This window comes from Rhinoderma darwinii, chromosome 9, assembly GCF_050947455.1.
Source record: "Rhinoderma darwinii isolate aRhiDar2 chromosome 9, aRhiDar2.hap1, whole genome shotgun sequence".
Taxonomy (NCBI): Eukaryota; Metazoa; Chordata; class Amphibia; order Anura; family Rhinodermatidae; genus Rhinoderma; species Rhinoderma darwinii.
This window is the reverse complement of record NC_134695.1, coordinates 42,488,920-42,506,329: the sequence shown is the minus strand read 5'-3', so window position 1 is coordinate 42,506,329 and position 17,410 is coordinate 42,488,920. Positions and strand designations below refer to the sequence as shown.

At 42.4% G+C, this 17,410-nt stretch overlaps 1 protein-coding gene across 3 annotated transcripts in view; it reads right to left on the bottom strand.

The window, feature by feature from the left end:
* Positions 1-9,001: 9,001 nt before the first annotated feature.
* MBTPS1 (membrane bound transcription factor peptidase, site 1) overlaps positions 9,002-17,410 on the bottom strand; it is a 32,876-nt gene continuing 24,467 nt past the window's right edge. For 2 of the 3 annotated variants that reach the window (XM_075837560.1, XM_075837558.1), the window contains exons 14-23: positions 16,779-16,948; positions 15,540-15,655; positions 15,273-15,429; positions 13,624-13,748; positions 13,431-13,508; positions 12,529-12,666; positions 12,147-12,278; positions 11,672-11,798; positions 10,203-10,333; positions 9,002-9,583 (exon numbers count right to left, since the gene is read on the bottom strand). In XM_075837560.1, coding sequence (XP_075693675.1) covers positions 9,387-9,583; positions 10,203-10,333; positions 11,672-11,798; positions 12,147-12,278; positions 12,529-12,666; positions 13,431-13,508; positions 13,624-13,748; positions 15,273-15,429; positions 15,540-15,655; positions 16,779-16,948 — 1,371 coding nt within the window. In that variant the 3' untranslated portion in view covers positions 9,002-9,386. The remainder of the gene's footprint in view (positions 9,584-10,202; positions 10,334-11,671; positions 11,799-12,146; positions 12,279-12,528; positions 12,667-13,430; positions 13,509-13,623; positions 13,749-15,272; positions 15,430-15,539; positions 15,656-16,778; positions 16,949-17,410) is intronic. The other variant, XM_075837561.1, reaches the window with a different exon arrangement.

Genomic DNA, 17,410 nt, shown 5'->3' with positions numbered 1-17,410 from the left:
ATAAAGACCCCCAGGTCTGCCTGCAGCGAATGCCTGCTAGATCATGCCGCAGGCATGACCTAGCAGATGCCTGTCCGTTTTAAACGGACAGGCAGTAATACACTGCAATACAAAAGTATTGCAGTGTATTATAATAGCGATCGGAGGATAGGGAAGTCCCCTAGTGGGACTAGTAAAAAAGTTAAAAAAGTTTAATAAAGTTAATTAAAAAAAAAAGTGAAAAAAAAAAAATGAAAAACTCAGCTTTTCCCCTTACAAAATGCTTTACTATTAAAAAAAACTACAATAAAGCAAAAAAGTTACACATATTTGGTATCGCCGCGTCCGTAACGACCCCGACTATAAAGCTGTTACATTATTTAACCCGCACTGTGAACGCCGTAAAAAATAAAATAAAAAACAATGGAAAAATTGCTGTTTTCTGTTAATCCTGACTTTAAAAAAAATGTGATAGAAAGTGATCAAAAAGTCGCATCTACTCTCAAATGGTACTAATAAAAACTGCAAGTCGTCCCGCAAAAAACAAGACCTTATGCAGCTATGCCGACGCAAAAATAAAAAAGTTACAGCTCTTCGAATGTGACAATGGAAAAATCAAAAAAATGGCTTGGACATTAGGGCCCAGAATGCCAGCAGGGGGAAGGGGTTAAAGATGTTAGTGCTTTATTAAAAACGTTTATATTTGTGTGTTTGTGTTTTACTTTTTCTTATTTTTACACTTTTTCTTCCCTATGGGGGCTGCCATTTTTTGTTCCATTTCTGTATGTGTCGATTAACGACACATACAGACATGGAATACGGCAGCCACAGTCCCATAGGGACTGCGAACGGCTCCCGTCCCATCCACTTCTGTGTACGCCGTCTGTGTGGGAACTGCGCATGCGCCGCTCCCACACAGTCCAATTTGAAATTGGCGCCGTCCGGCGCCATTTTCCTGTGGACCGGAAGTCGCGGCCGGACAGTAAGATTACTACTTCCGGTCGCGGCTTCCGGACTTGTGCACTTGGACCAGCGGCAGCAGACGGAGCGGACGGGCCGGAGGGAGCCGAGGCGGCAGGAGCAGGTAAGAGATTTCAATGTATGTTCGTGTTTGTGTGTGTTTACTAGTGTATGTAAACCTACTACACTGTGTGTTAGCTCAAAAAATGGCGACACACAGTGTAGGAGGTTAGACCGTTCAAACCCCTCGTTTATCCCGGCACTAGCCAGGATAAAGGAGGGGGGGATGCTGAGAGCTCACTAGAGCGAGGGCTTTTTACCCAATTTTGCAATGCTGCAATTTTGGGAATAGCTCCATCTAGTGACCAGCAATGGGAAATATTATAAATTAGAATTAATTTATAATATTTCCTGACTCGTGGAAAAAATAAAAAAAATTTGAACAATGTTTAATCACCTACACACTAAATGTTTAATTAAAAAAAAAAAAATGTTTTTCTGGCAACACATTCCCTTTAAAATTGTGATGCCTGTACTACGGACAGTATTATCGGATCAGTAGTATGTGTTCCAGTGGAATAATATGAAGCTCCTGGGCCTCAATGCAGAATCTGTAACATTGCCCCCCCCCAACCCCCATGAGCCAATTATTATACTAGTGTCTTCCTATAAGGTAGAAGGGTCTTTAGGGCCCCCTTAGGCTCCAGGGCCCGGCTGCGACCTTTGCGCCACCTATAGTTATGCCCTTGGGTCAGAATAGTTCCCCGTGTACAATCTAAAAGGTTTTTGTCAGTCACTGGTCACTATGAATATGTACCAATCCTAGATTGTAAAAATCAACTCTAGATACAGTATTCACATGCTGGCAAATCAGTGGAGGAGATTACGTATAAATATTCACTCATCGACATAGGAGGGGAAGACAGATATGTAGGGTTCCTGATTTATAAACATTAGGGCCGAAAGGAAACACAAAAATATAATCACAAGACAGCAGGAAAGGAAGAAAACAAAAAAATAAGACAACACCCGCTACCCGCCTTCTTAATTTTGTACAATGAAGGGAACACGGATGCCCCTATTGTTAGGTGATGTCCACTGCAATAACAGCTGTATGTTTGGAAATTGGCTCATTGGCATTTGGTGTTTAAGAACGGTGTCTGGTTGTTAATTTTACAACTAGCTCCCATTTTATTTTATTTTTTTTCTGGTTTTAAGAGGACCTGTCATGCTAAAAATGTAGTCCAATCTGCAGACAGCATTGTATAGAGCAGGGAGAGCTGAGCAGATTAATATATAGTTTTGTAGAAAAAGATTCAGTATAACTTGTAATTTATGCATTTAAACCTTTGCTCATATAGGCTTAGCAGTCCAGTGGGCGGTCCTAATCACTGATTGACAGCCTTTCCTGTATGAATGTAAATCCAGAGATAGCCGTCAATCAGTGATTAGGACCGCCCACTGGACTCCTAAGCGTATGAAGAGCAGAGGTTTAAATTAATAAATTGCAAGTTATACTGAATCATTTGCTACAAAGCTATATAATAACCTGCTCAGGACCCCCTGCTCTATAACATGCAGCCTGCAGATTGGACTGCATTTTCAGCATGACAGATTTCCTTTAAGGCTAGAATCACACATGCAGTCTCTGTTGAAGCTCCCTTAGCCAAAGCGTGGATACAGAAGAGATGAGAAATAGTCCCAGTGGATACAGAAGAAAGGAGAAGGACTCTCATCAATGAGTGAATAAAACCTCTATGGCAGCATGCCCTATCTATTGTTTTTGTTGGTGACAATTTCCCTCTTAAAAATACAGAATTGGAACTGCATTTAAAATGACAGACAGCTTAAGGTTGGATTCACACATGCAGTTTTTTGTAACCTTACACAGGCGTGAAAACAAGTGAGAGAACTAGTAGAGTTTCCTTTAGGGTACAGTAGCGTAAATACGGATTTCGTTGCAGAAAATCTGCAGCATAATATAGTAGCAGCAGAGTGGATGAGATTTGAACAAATCCAATTGTTATAGATTTAAAAAAATAAAAATAAGGGACAGAGGCCAATAAAAGAACTCTTGACCTTAGGGACACGAATACCGATTCTTCGGACAGTCAAGGTATGTACGTACGGACGTCGAGAGGAATGGCAGTCGGCCATCTTGTAAGAGTAATCGCATCTTTATGAAAAGACATATTTTTTTTCGATATTGCAGAGCCGCTATTTTCTCAATGAGGCAAATAGAACCACAAGTAATCTCAGAGTTACCTCTGTCACAGGTAAAGAACAGCGTGAAAAACTAGATAGGTGGGCACCATCCAGATGTCTACCAGCCCAGAAATTATTAAATGGTACAAAAGAACGTAATGAGGAAAAGATACACAACCTAAATATGTCTAATAAAACAATTCAGTTCTCCCATTATAACCCTGATACACAAGGAGTTTTGCTGCCAATATTGCAGTTTCCAACAGTGACTACAAATGTATCAGCGACGGCCGACTAACGGTCATTGAAAATCGCTGCTCTCTGAAAATACAGAGCAACTTTTACACCCAAAGCCAGAAATGTTGTAATTCTACCACAATTTGAAAACATTTCCGGTTTGTACACGTGCGGCTGCTCTCATAGCCACAGTTCCTCCTGGACTGTTCCTGAAAGGAACCACTGAACCTTCATAGGTGAGCATCACATCCACATCAACTCAATAAGCCCTATGAAGGAAACTAAAATACCTGTGCAGGACCCATAGTGGATGAACTTTCCATAGGTTTATTTTCTGTGATGTGTCAACTGCAGAAGAAAACAGATTAGTTCCGGGGTTAAAAGAAAACTAACGTTCTAAAAGTATCTGCTATTTTTAGTGAAGGTCCATTTACCTGGGTCTGCCGTCAGGTGAAGGTCCGAGCTGAACACCAATAGTAAGGCTATATTCATACGGTTCAAATCTGCCATAGGCAATACCGACCAATGGACCTGCAGCAGAAATCCAAGGCTTACCTGCCACAATGCCCCTTATAGAGGAGTGTCACAGAGTTCCCCCTTTAGACAATGCCCCTTGTAGATGTGCCCTACAGTTCCCCATGTAGATAGTGCCACTCCCTGTAGTACTGACACACACACATTGTACAAAGTGCCACACATCCCCCAATAGATAGTGTCACACTGCCCCGCCTTGTAGACAGTGCTCCCAAATGAAAAAAAAACTTGTACTCACCTAGCCCCGGTTCCCACAACAAACAGAGCTGCACAGCCTCCTGCAGCCTATGAGACGCAGAGATGGGACCCTTACGTAGGCTGGTGGAATGCAGTGATATTATCGCTTCGGACTGTGCAGGGATCCTGTCCCCTCATTTTATAGGCTGCAGGCCTAACGTGGCCTGTAGACTAGTGAATGGCGGAACAGGGAGCTCAGAGGTTCCTGCTCCGTCATGGGATTCAATTTTATCTACGTCCTGAGGACACAGATACAATTCCGGGTTCTTTAGAGTAGAGATATTACATGAAAAGGGGTGTGGAGGATCGACAGCTTCCAACCATGCACATTTCAAACTGCCAATGGAAAGGTTTTTTTTCTGATGGATCCAACCAATGTATCATACATTGTCTATGGGAGCTGCCAGATAGCCCCAAACAGGTTGCAGGTAACGTTGAAGGAACTAGTTGACATATATTGTACGCTCAGTGTAATGGCAGCGCCGGAGACACCAAGAGAGGGGTAACATTTCAGAAACGGAACACTGGGTATCAGAGTTTAGGGTAGACTTGAGGGATGCCAGCCCTTCATTGGTAGGGGTGTAGTAAATCAGACAGGATGTAGAGTCGGCAACAGTAGGAGGTAATTGGATACAACGTAGAGCGTCACACATTACCCCTGAGCACGACGTTAGTGGAGAAACTACTAGTGCAAAGTTAGTCTTTTTTTAAAATTTATTTTTTTAAATTTGCAGATTCTGCCTGGTCTATGTTAGTTTCAGGAAGACCCTTAAAATTAAGCCTCCTGGAAAACATATATAGCAATAATATGAAACTTGGCTCGATGTTTGGGTGTAAACTACCTTGGTCTTCACAACACATTTTCCAGCACAAGTTTTCAAACCAAGGAAGAAAAGCCATACCTGCACTCAGGCTCTCAAAGTAGCGGTCAACAATTCGGCTTCAAAAAGTCACCCCATTATAAGTGGCCTGTATTGTACATAATATTATCGGCGCTGTAATGTAGATTACAGAAGTGTTTTTTATTTAGAAAAACGATCATTTTTGACTGAGTTATGACCTATATTCGCTTTATTCTAATGAGTTTCTCAATGGACAACTGGGCATGTTTTACTATATGGCCAAGTGGGCGTTGTACAGGAGTGTATGACGCTGACCAATCACTGACCAATCAGCGTCATACACTTCTCTCCATTCATTTACACTGCAGATAGCGATATAGCTATATCGCTATGTGCAGCCACATACACTATAAAGTTACTGCAGTGTCCTGACCGTGAATATACATGACCTCCAGCCAGGACGTGATGTGTATTCAGAATCCTGTCACTTCTGTAGCGTCTCTGTGATATTTACAGCAAGGCAAGCGTAATCTCACGAGGTTACGATGTAACCTGTCATTTCAAAAGAGATTACACTTGCCTTGCTGTAAAGTGACAGGATTCTGAATACACATCACGTCCTGGCTGGAGGTCATGTATATTCACGGTCAGGACACTGCAGTAACTTTATAGTGTATGTGGCTGCACATAGCGATATAGCTATATCGCTATCTGCAGTGTAAATGAATGAGAAGTGTATGACGCTGATTGGTCACTGATTGGTCAGCGTCATACACTCCTCTGTACAACGCCCACTTGGTCACATAGTAAAACACGCCCAGTTGTCCATTGAGAAACTCATTAGCCTAAAGCTAAAATAGGTCATAACTCCGTTAAAAATGATCGTTTTTCTAAATAAAAAAAACACTGCTGTAATCTACATTACAGCGCCGATCACATCATGTACAATATAGGCCACTTATGTGGTGACAGAGCCTCTTTAAGTCTTGCATGTCCATCTAGATCATTGCAGCCAGTGACTGTGTTGCGGGGAAACAAATCTTGAAACTTCAGCATAAAAACATGTAAAATAAATAGTTGGGTTAACATCCATCATACAAAATCCCTATTGCTGTAAAGTGACCTACTGCTACTCACACCAGGATGCAGCTTTGTTCCAGGTCACAATTTGGATGAAGCAGATACATTTGTTAATGAGAAATTAGAAGGCAGATTATTTATCCATCGTTGAGTGCTCGGCTGCCTTCTGAATGAACTCCCTTTTGATTACAAGAACACAACGGACATCTTCCTGATTATACTTGCATGCGTGTATACAAGTCTACAAGCCGATGTGGCAGAGCCGGTCTTCTGCGCAACAACCATCAGGCTGGGAAGAACATTGATGTTTGTTTGTTAAAACGAAATCGCCATTAATATTTAAGGGATAAAACCACTTCATTTACTGGTAATAGCAACATGGGGACAAACATCACATCAGACACACCGCATAAGGGCTTATTTTTGTCCGAGCGGGTGCCAGGCAGGGGTAGTGTCTGCCAGTCTGGGAAGCATCCAACAGGACAGGTCATGTGTCAGGCCAAGTGACCTCACCCGGGCTGTTCCCACACACAGAGCAGAAGCCGCATTTTCACACAGTATTTATTGAAAAGTGGATTAGAAGGGCGGCATCATTTTAAGTTATTTGGACCCAACCACAGCCAGGCATGTGAAGCTTCTTTACTGGAAAAGTAACAGGATACAGTTGTTTTTTTGTGATGTACCATGCTTCCTACAAAAGCGAGGCATAGGGTATGTTCACACAGCCTATTTTCTGGCTGTAAAATCGGAACCAGAACGCCTCCAAACATCTGCCCATTGATTTCAATGGGGAAAAACAGCATTCTGTTCCGATGCAGTTTTTTTACGCGGCCGTTTTGAAAAACAGCCGCGTAAAAGTGCAGGTCACTTCTGAGTGGCTTAAAAAAAAAAACTTCTGAAAATCAGGAGTTTTCCCCTTGAAAACAGCTCCGTATTTTCAGATGTTTTTGACTCAGCGCGTGAACAAACCCTTAGGCTAAGGCCACACGGAACAGCACTAACCCAGCCGCCACGCGGCCAACAAATGCGCCATGTTTGGTGCAGCAGTCAGATAGCCGGTTGATGGCCGCACGTTGGTGTGTAAAACGGCCCTTTACCTGAAAAATCGTGCAGCCATTAATTAATACATCGTTCATGGCCGCATCATTTTGTGGGTAAAGGGATGTTTTAGCCGCAACAACGTACGGCAATTAACAAGCTATTTGACAGCTGCACCGACCAGGCTGCCAGCGCAGCTGTTGGCTGCATCATGGATGCGTCAGTGCAACCCCATGCATTCAAGGATATGCATCACAAAAAAAAATATATACACCAAAAACATTAAACGTTGTAACCATTATTCTTGATTAGAAAGTCCTTCCTGGGGTAACTATTGGAGGCACGTCCTTCCATCCTGTATTGACCGTGCAGCAGGGGGGGGGGGTCTTTTCTGACAAGTGAGCTGGAGTAGAAGGCCAGCTTAGCGTTTGCTCCAGGAGACAATGTCAAATCTACAATAAGTCAAGGCTTTCTGATGTTACACTATTTTTAAACTTCATGAGAAAATAGCCAGTGCAACATCCAGGATGTAGAAAATTTCCATAAAATTGTACAATTCTGCTCGGTTCTCAACACCTCCCAGCCGGTTTACAACGTCTGTCCATTAATAGTATGGAGGTAATGTGGTTGCGATTGCTTGTCATGTAATATCAGGTCTCTAGAGAAGACACTTAAGTTGTGCATTTTTACAAAAGCACGGTATGTACTATGCAGGGGGGGGGGGGGGTACCTTGTTGGTACCTCGAGTCAGCTATCAGTTGTATGTATGACCACAAAGTTCAGTTCCTAGTCTACAAAGTCATATTTGTGCTGTGACATTCCCTCTAGGTGTCTGGTCACACGTTTTAAGCCCCTTGTAAGCCCAGTGTAAAACCCCCTTATCGGGCAGACCTGCGTTCATACAACGCTTGTTGCCGATAATTATCCTGTGTAAACAGCGGAACGATCAGCAGATGAACGAGCAAACACTCAATCATCTGCTGATCGTATCATTGTAAAAAAGTAAAATATTAGTTGTCGGCTGCACATCGTCCTGTGTAAACAGTGAGACGCGCTGCCGACATAACGTATGGGGGCGAGCAATAGTAACGAGCGCTCGTCCCCATACATCGCTCCTTGCGACAGGAGCAAATGCGTGCTGAACGAGCTGTCTCGTTTATCCGCGCTCGCTGCACAAGCCCGGTGTAATAGGGTGTTTAGTCCCTGCTTACATAGTTGGTTAGTAGTTATCTTTGCACTACAAGATTACTAGGTAATCTGCAATTTCTGGAAACCCAGTGATCGGGTCACTTGCTTAATGATCTTATTAATCGTCCATTCTAGTCATCCTGTAGAAGACCTGGAGGTCCAGGGAGGTGATCCTATGTCTGCAGTCACTGAGATTGGAAGATACATTGGACTGGATGGTTGACCGACCTGCTGCTCTACACGGCCAACTTCGCTAGAGCTTAGTTGGTTGTGGAGCAGACAATTCACACTGTATAAGCTGTAATGACCCAGTGATTACATTAGAGACCGTGCAAAAAAATAAATAAAAGCCTCCTTATATCACAGCCGGGCATAATACACTGTAGATAACTGTCGGCCGACAGTTATTCCCCAACAAGTCCGCCATACACATTTGGCTCGGCCGAGCGTGCATGGCTATATAACAGAGAAGGAGTTAACATCTGCGTTAAGAAATTGATGTTGGAAGAAAAGAGGCTTAACACCTCAGCGAAATGTCCCCACCTGGAAAGATGGAACTAGAGGCCATCAGTTAAAGCTTTGCTCAATAAAGTTTAGTTGAGGGTGTAAGCACCCAGTGAGCAGGGTCATTACTTCGTAACCCCTGTGCCAGGGTTTTGACCACGAGATTACATTTGTGCTAGACCAGTAGGGGGCAGTACATTGTGCTTTATTACAAGCGGCTCATTTATTGAAAAAAAAAACAAAAACCACAAAACCCACCAGTAATGATGGAATCAAAATTACAAAAACACATACTTATAAAAATAAAAGTCACTGATTTGGGGTAAACATCCTTTAAAATTCGGTGTCTGGATTTGGTTTGTGCGGAGCACAAGTCTTCTCACGATATTGCATTTGCCCAGTGTCCCTTTTTGGTAGTGAGAAGCCCTTTAAGAAAAAAGGGATTTATTTTACATAATAAATATAAAACGAGAAGCAATTCCTACCAATGTTCAGTTTGGTCAGGGAGAGAGAACCTATAGTAAAGTTAGTTTCAGAGCTCAGATCGACGTCTTTGGGAACAAATGGCATGTCAGCCTTCGCTCACACAGACGGAGTCTTTGGTTGGTGGAACTGTTGGATGATCTGAGGTCGCTTGACGCGAGGCTTCCTTCTCTTCGGCTTGCTCTTGGCCTTGTTTATTTGTACCACAAAGAAAGCCAGTACTACCATAGCACCAAGAAACGCAAAGACTGGAATGGTCTGGCCCACATCCTGGTTATAGCGTCCGGGCATAATGCCTGTGAGCAGAGAGAGAAAGCAAAATGTTCTCAGGGAATTTCGATATAGGATATTCATTTGCCGACATGCAACTTGCCTTGTATAACCTACTAATAATGGAAGAGGTTCTAGAGAAACGGTAAGCGGTATTAGTTTCAGAATTTACCGCTACATGATTTACAAGATCTCTGCTTGCTGTCATTCAAAAGGAAAACGTCATTATTTGATTCCAGCAGATAAAAATCTGTCCTGGTCAAGTGGCGCTCCCATAGCTGCGTGGCTACTTCGGGAGTTACAGTAGTTATTAAAAATGCCTTGTGATGAGCAGAGGCTGAAAACCTGGGGCAGACCTAAAACTTCAGAGCTTGTACAAAGTGTAGATAAAAGATAAAAAAAAAAAAAAAAAAAAAAAAAGCTAGATACCAGGACAGGAGATTTATACTGCGGTTTTTAGTTCGGAGAATTGCTTACAGGTTTTCATAAATTGCATAACTTTATTAGACAGTAATTAATCCTCATTTATTTAAGACTACACAATCCTATTAAAAGTGGCTTTATATTGTCTGCTGTGAAACAGTATTTTTAAGTTCTTAAAAAAAACCTTCTACACTTGAAATACATAAAGCCGTATACACCAACCTCCAGGTATATCCCATGCTCCACTTTCTCCAGGTGACAAGGGTCTCACTTGTGGCCGATTGTGACGGATGTTGGGTAGAGCCACTTTATCCAGATCTATTGATAGTAGTTTCTGATGTTTCCACAGGTTACTGGAGGAATTAAATTGCATAATTTCCAATGGTATAAAACACCCAAAACCCACCGAGAATACATCTTCTTTACAAACATGTAACCAATGTGCTAAACACAGATTCAAAAAGCTACAGACGAGTTAGAATTACACAGTAAGGGTATGGTCACACGCTTAAGAAACGTCTGAAAATACGGAGCTGATTTCAGAGAAAACGGCCTCTAATTTTCAGGCATATTTGAAGCCGAAAATGAAATTTGGAGCTTCTTTTGAGGCGTTTTTCATAGTGTTCAATGGAAAATCAGCTCCCAAAAAACGCCTCAAGAAGTGACATGCTACTTTTTACGGAGCGTCTTTTTACGCTCCGTTTTTTTTTAAACAGAGGCTTAAAGAGATGCCCCGTATGAACTAAATGCTTGTTTTCCTATTGATTTCAATGGGCAGATGTTTGTAGGCGTTCGGCTTCCGTTTTTTCAGGAGTCTTTCAAGGCGTAAACGCCCCAAAATACACCTGAAACCTCTGCATGTGAACATACCCTTATTGTTACTTATAATCGCTCTCCTGGACCCTCTCCAATCCGTTACATGGATAGATATAATCTACATATTAATAAGCTGATCAAAAAAGGGTATTCCCAGGACAGAATTATGGCATATCAGTGGGGGCCGGACCTTTGGGACCCTTGCTGATCCTGAGATTTGAAGCACTCCACCCACACGCTGTTGAGGAAACTGCAGCACAATTCCAAGTCAGACTCCGTCGACCAGATTGTGATGTCAAAATTCTAATATGCAAACACTTTGAAGCAAAACCCGTATAAATTGGCAAATCCATTGCAATATTTTTCTTGTACAGATAGACGTACACCCTGTGTTATTGTCCAGAGCTTCAGTCAATTGTGCTGGGTGTCATTGGAAACAGTTGACAATCTTGTCAGACACCCCTAAAAGCTTAGCCGAGCTCCTATAATGCAAAAGAGTATACTGCGCAGTCAAATTCCTTCTTCTTTTCACAACGGGTGACTTCTGCCCCTGTATGGCATACGTTCAAGCTCTACGTTCAGCTAATACGTTGGGAGATTTTCCCAGCGCATACATTGTATGTACTCTGCAAAGGCAATGTGAATAGACCCTTAAACATACATTCAATAAACTGCAGCTTTTTACGCCATCACTTGAAACCATCCTTTAACTTACTTGGTTTTCAGTGTTATTTCCAAGAGACGCCTCAGAATAGAATCAGGTGAGTGGAAGAGCCTATACCATTCCTTAGATACTGCTCAAGGTTGCGGTTTAGAAGGATGAACCCAAACATGGAGGCTCGAGTGAAATAAAGAAGTGTACATGGGTTACCCACCTGGGAGCAGTTTCATTGAGGGGCAGTGGTTTGGCCCAAGATAGATGGGGACAAGCTGGCAATGGTCTAGGTTTGGGGTCTCCCAAATGAGCTTCTAACACTTTGGAATAGCGATGAAGATGATTTCCTGAAAAGAGAGAACAGAAGATTTACCTTACAATCTATTATAACTTAAAGTTCTATTTAGAATGCTGTGGGAATTGAGAGCAGAAATCTATAGTTCCCTGCTCCATGTCTGCACAAGGCTTGCTGGAGCTTTGCATTTAAGGAAACGCAGCGTGTATCATGAAGACAACCCTTTAAATAGGATCTTGCCTGGTGATCAGAGGGCATGCAAAGCAGGGACAATCAATAAGGTCCAACAGGTCATATGGAAAGGAATCGTCAGAACACAAGCCGCTTAATACACTTCTGGGGAGATCAGATGGACCGCGATGTATCAGAACTAGATCTTTACAGACTATACAAGGTTTACCTTCCATTCTCTCTGGCAGTGGGATCCCTTCACCTGTTGGAGGCTTCTGTCGGTTTTCAGAATGACTGAGGCTTGCCGGCAACAATTCATTTGAAGTGTACTGGAGTAAGGAGTCAAGTAGCCAAAAGCAATCTGCATATGAGAAAAGATCTTTAGTCTACACCATCAATAATCTAAAAGTTTTGTATAATGAGGAATTCATGTCATAAATGCAAGTGCAAAAGAGAAACAGAAGTGTCAAAAAGATCTTAAATGCATGATCACATTCCTTATTTAGTGGAACAACCCTGTGTAAAATAACACCACAAGCTTCTGGTGCACGAATTCTAATTTCTTCTACTTCATGGCTGCCCCTAAATATTGCTGGTTTAAGAGTATCTACCTTTCTGACGGTGACTGTCATCCAAGCAGTTAGAGTCGCCATAAAGAACAATTCTGCCTCCTCCAGGCGGTGTCTGGTAGAGTCCTAGCACAGGAACATTTTCAACTATGGAGGTTTCTTGCTTTAACACTTCAAGTCCTGTACAGAAAAGGCAGAAAATAAGTAAAAAAAACAAACCAAAAGATAGATAAACCTATCATGTCTCTGGTAGCTTGTGTCCATCTTTCAACCCAATGACTGCTCATGGATAGTAGTGCAACGTTAGAAAAACCCACTGCCCAGCCACAGACTATAATTAGGGGGATGTTCATTATAGACCCACATTAGGGCAACGTAACCTCTAAGTATTCAAACGTGGCAATAAACCAGAGTACCCATTATTAACAGAGTACAATATAGGCCGACAGAGGGTGGTCCCCTCCTGGATTCCTCTCAAATCTAGAAAAGCTCTTCTCTGAAGGACAACCAAATCTGCAGATTCCAAATGGCTTCAATAAGAAGTGCGCATAACCACGTCCTGAAGAAACCTGTACTTACGTGTAATATTATTTGTTAACAGTCCATGCACGTTGTGCGATTCATATTGTATGGGGCACATCCAATATGAAAAGGGGGTAGTCCAAACCATAAAATGCTTAAATCCTAGAAGGTGCGACTTCTGAAGTAGGACTGCTACTTGAAACCAGTCGCTTCGGACTTAGAACTGAAAGATTACACAGGATGTACGACTACATGACACTACAGACATTTATCAGGAATGAAGTGGGACAGAACCACATCATATTGCAGTATAGAAATCGTGAAAGAGACTGAATAAATAAGGAACAGAAATACAGCGATAGCAAAAGGAAAATAAATTCAGAAGGTGAAGACGCTACAGCAGAAATGGAGTCATGTTGTACCTTGGTCCTTAAACGTTTGTGCTAGTACAGTGCCATCTTCTGGAAACTTTGCAATACTGCAGCCAGATGCATAATACACTAAATGACAAAAAAAAAATTATAGGTAGATTCTGGAAAAAAAAAATAATTCAGAGCCAACACCTCACCGTTAACTAAACAGGAGCATGAATAGAATAGATTTACATGTACGTACTGTCATGGTTAGCCATGGTAAAATCTCCTTCATATATGCCATCACTGAAAGCCATGTTCCAAACGGACAGCAGGTCATTTAGGGCAGGTATATTAGCACCTCCAGTATCTGGCATCCACCACTGCCTGCAGGAAGAAGTATAGGCCATAAAATAAATATTTTGGTACAGCACAATTATAGGGGTTGTCAAACCCTGTCCCAATTTTTATTTTTTTTAAATAAAATAATATTCATTTTGTTAAACTTTTTAAGATCCTGCAAAAATGTCTGTATCCTGTCTACATAGAAGCTGTAACGTTCCGTCTCAGCCATTTCCGTCAGTACAGCTGAACTGACGGCTCGGCTGAGAGTGGGTCTTGCTTGACTGACACCAGATCCAGCTAATAACGATCACACCCAAGGTCATTACTTAGATGTGATGGTCACTAGCTGGATCCTGCGTGTCAGACACAGGACCTAGTGTCAGCCGAGCAGTCAGAAGATATATCGTTCTGTCTCAGACAATTCTATGCGTACATGATACATAGAAACATCAAAATGCAGCCCTAAAAATTTATTTTTTTATACAAAGTGAATTTGTAATAATTGTGTAGCAATGTCAGCTGTGCTGTCTAGCAGAGGAGAGAAGACTGCAATAATACAATGACTCCACATAAGAAATCGGGTAATAATGCACGCATAGGGTGCCATAACTGCAATGTCAGGCTGGACTCACACGAGCGTTTTGCACGCGCAAAAAATGTGGCGCTTCGCGCGTGCAAAAGGTACTTGACAGCTCCGTGTGTCATCAGCGTATGATGAGAGATTCTCGCGCAGCCGCCATCATTATGACACTCTGTATGTTTGTAAACAGAAAAGCACGTGGTGCTTTTCGGTTTTCAATCATAGTTTTACTGCTGTTGCACGAATCACGCGCATCACATGGAAGTGCTTCAGTGTGCTGCGCGTGAATTTCACGCACCCATTGACTTCAATGGGTGCGTGATGCGTGAACAACGCACAAATAACGGACATGTCGTGAGTTTTACCCAGCGGACTCACGCTGCGCAAAAATCACTGACTGTCTGCACGGCCCCATAGACTAATATAGGTCCGTGCGAGATGCGTGAAAACCACGTGCGTTGAACGGGATATACGTCCGTTCGTCTAAGTAAGCCCTCAGTATGTCGCAGCAGAGGTCTGCAACACCAGTGGAAAGCAGGAGAATGGTGTGGGCTGGGAAGTAGCACCCCTAAATATTAAAGGGCCTTTGTTCTCCACCTCAAGCACCAAGTGAAATAGGAAAGGTAGGAGGGCTGGGTTGCTGTGCGGGCATAGGGGGAGGGGGAGAAACTGCCCAATGCATATAAAAAAAAAAAAAAAAAAAAAAAAAAAAAAGGGAAGAAGGACAGTGGCTGCAGGATAAAAACATTGTAGGAGGCCCAGGCCAGAAGGCTGGAGAAAAGGCCGGGTGGTGCACGGGAATTTGGGAGGACAATATTTTATTGCATTTCCCCCTCCCCCACCACGCCCACTTTTTTATTTTATGACCTCAAGAAAAACAAAAACACCAGCTCCTTTATAGGGGGGGGGGGGGGGATAAATATTTACAAGGAGTTAAATTTATTGGATTAAATAGATTCAGAATATGAAAATTAAAGAGCCAGTACCTGGTGTTTTCATCATAGAACTTCACTTTTCTCATAACAGATGAGTTATACCAGTCGCTGAAGACTATTAATGATAGTCCATTAGACACATCCCTGCGGAGCTTAGATATTTCCTCAGGAAAAAATTCTTCTTCACTGTCAACCATAAGCAGAGTACCTAGAAGCCAAATCAATACAATTCTTTCAGTCCAGTATTATTGGTTACTGAGAACGATCATTGTCGAGCAAGTAAAACCAGCCATTTTTGGAGAGACCAGTAGCTCTTACCATATTGGCTGGCATCAAAGCAGGTAAAGGGCGACCCCAATACTTCTACAAAGTAGCCCATACTCCTCAGGTGTTGGTACATATCTCGGAAGTTGGTGTGAACGTGGTCCCCATTCCTGGAAGACAAAAAGATCCAACCTCACACATGCAATAATAATGTCCCTCACCACATCAAGAACAACGAGGGCATTTCCGCAGAAGGAATCTTTACAGAGTATGTGCACCTTTAAACATCTTCTGCTGTGTCAAGAAGATCGAGTAAGGCTGCATTCACACGAGCGTGACCGATTCATGCGCGTAAAGACCGTGCGTAGATCCGTCAGTGTGCGTTGCACGTGCACCAGCGTGCTTTGCGACAAAAATGTACATAGCTTTTAAATAATCAATACAACAGATATGAGGGCTATATGAAGTTCGGGTAGCGGACGTGGGCAGACATTTATGGATCAGCACTGGTTTAGCTCCATTTACAAAGAACAATGGTCTTAATATATATGGGGACGAATGATCGTCAATACAATTGTTCATCCTCATACCTTTGCATCTTGGTTTACCCTAGGGAGATGGGCTGCCGACAAATGACCATTTTCTTATATGAATAAAAGTTGATCAGCTGACAAACGAGCGCTCGTCGGATCGCCGCCCTGTGTAGACAGGGCAATGATCACGTTCGTACAAGCGCTCGTTCTCCCATGTAAAATTGCCTTTAGTCAGACAGATGTAGATCCTGCTACTGGACCTTAATTTCAATGTACAAGACCATTCCGCAAGTGGAGAGGCACTCGTTTATTGGTGTAAGGGTATGTGCACACACACTAATTACGTCCGTAATTGACGGACGTATTTCGGCCGCAAGTACCGGACCGAACACAGTGCAGGGAGCCGGGCTCCTAGCATCATCGTTATGTACGATGCTAGGAGTCCCTGCCTCTCTGCAGGACAACTGTCCCATACTGTAATCATGTTTTCAGTACGGGACAGTAGTTCCATGGAGAGGCAGGGACTCCTAGCGTCGTACATAACTATGATGCTAGGAGCCCGGCTCCCTGCACTGAGTTCGGTCCGGTACTTGCGGCCGAAATACGTCCGTCAATTACGGACGTAATTAGTGTGTGTGCACATACCCTAATGGTTCTGATGTGTAGCCAGCATTCAAGTCAACAAAAAGCACTAATACTTTATCTGACAAGGTCAGCAAAACTCAAAATGTAATTACAAGGGCAAGTAGCGTGAACTCACCAGTCTAAGGGGTCATTCTTCATTCGGAGGTTATCTCGTGGGAAATAGCCGGGTGGGTAACGGAGATTATGATACTGATCCCAGAGAACCCTCTTGTTACGTATTGGAGTGGGAATGATCTTAACTTTGATTGGCAGTTTAACCGTAGAGAATCGCTCTGCTCCATTCTTCTGTTCCAAAAGAAAAGGGGGGGGGGGGGGGAAGAGAAAAAAAAAAAGAAAAAAAAAAGAAGGCTTAAAGTAGACTTAGGCAAACTAATTAAAAGCATTCCTAAATCTACTAAATTAGGTTTTTAACCCCTTAAGGACACGGCCAATATTAGCCTTGAGGGCAGAACAATTTTTTTTACATTTCCCTCTTTGCATCCCGACGCTCAGAACTCTTTTATTTTTTGTACGACGTAGTTGTATGAGACTTTGTTTTTTGCGGGACGAGTTGTACTTTATGTACGTAACATTTTTTGGTACAAATACATTATTGTTTCATTTCTATACATTTTTAATTAGATTAAAATGCTGGAAAAAAAAAGCTGTTGCGCAGCAGTTTTAATATTTTTTTTCTTTACAACATACACCGATCATAATAAATAATGGTATAAATTTGTTGTACAGGTTGTTACGGTCGTGGCAATA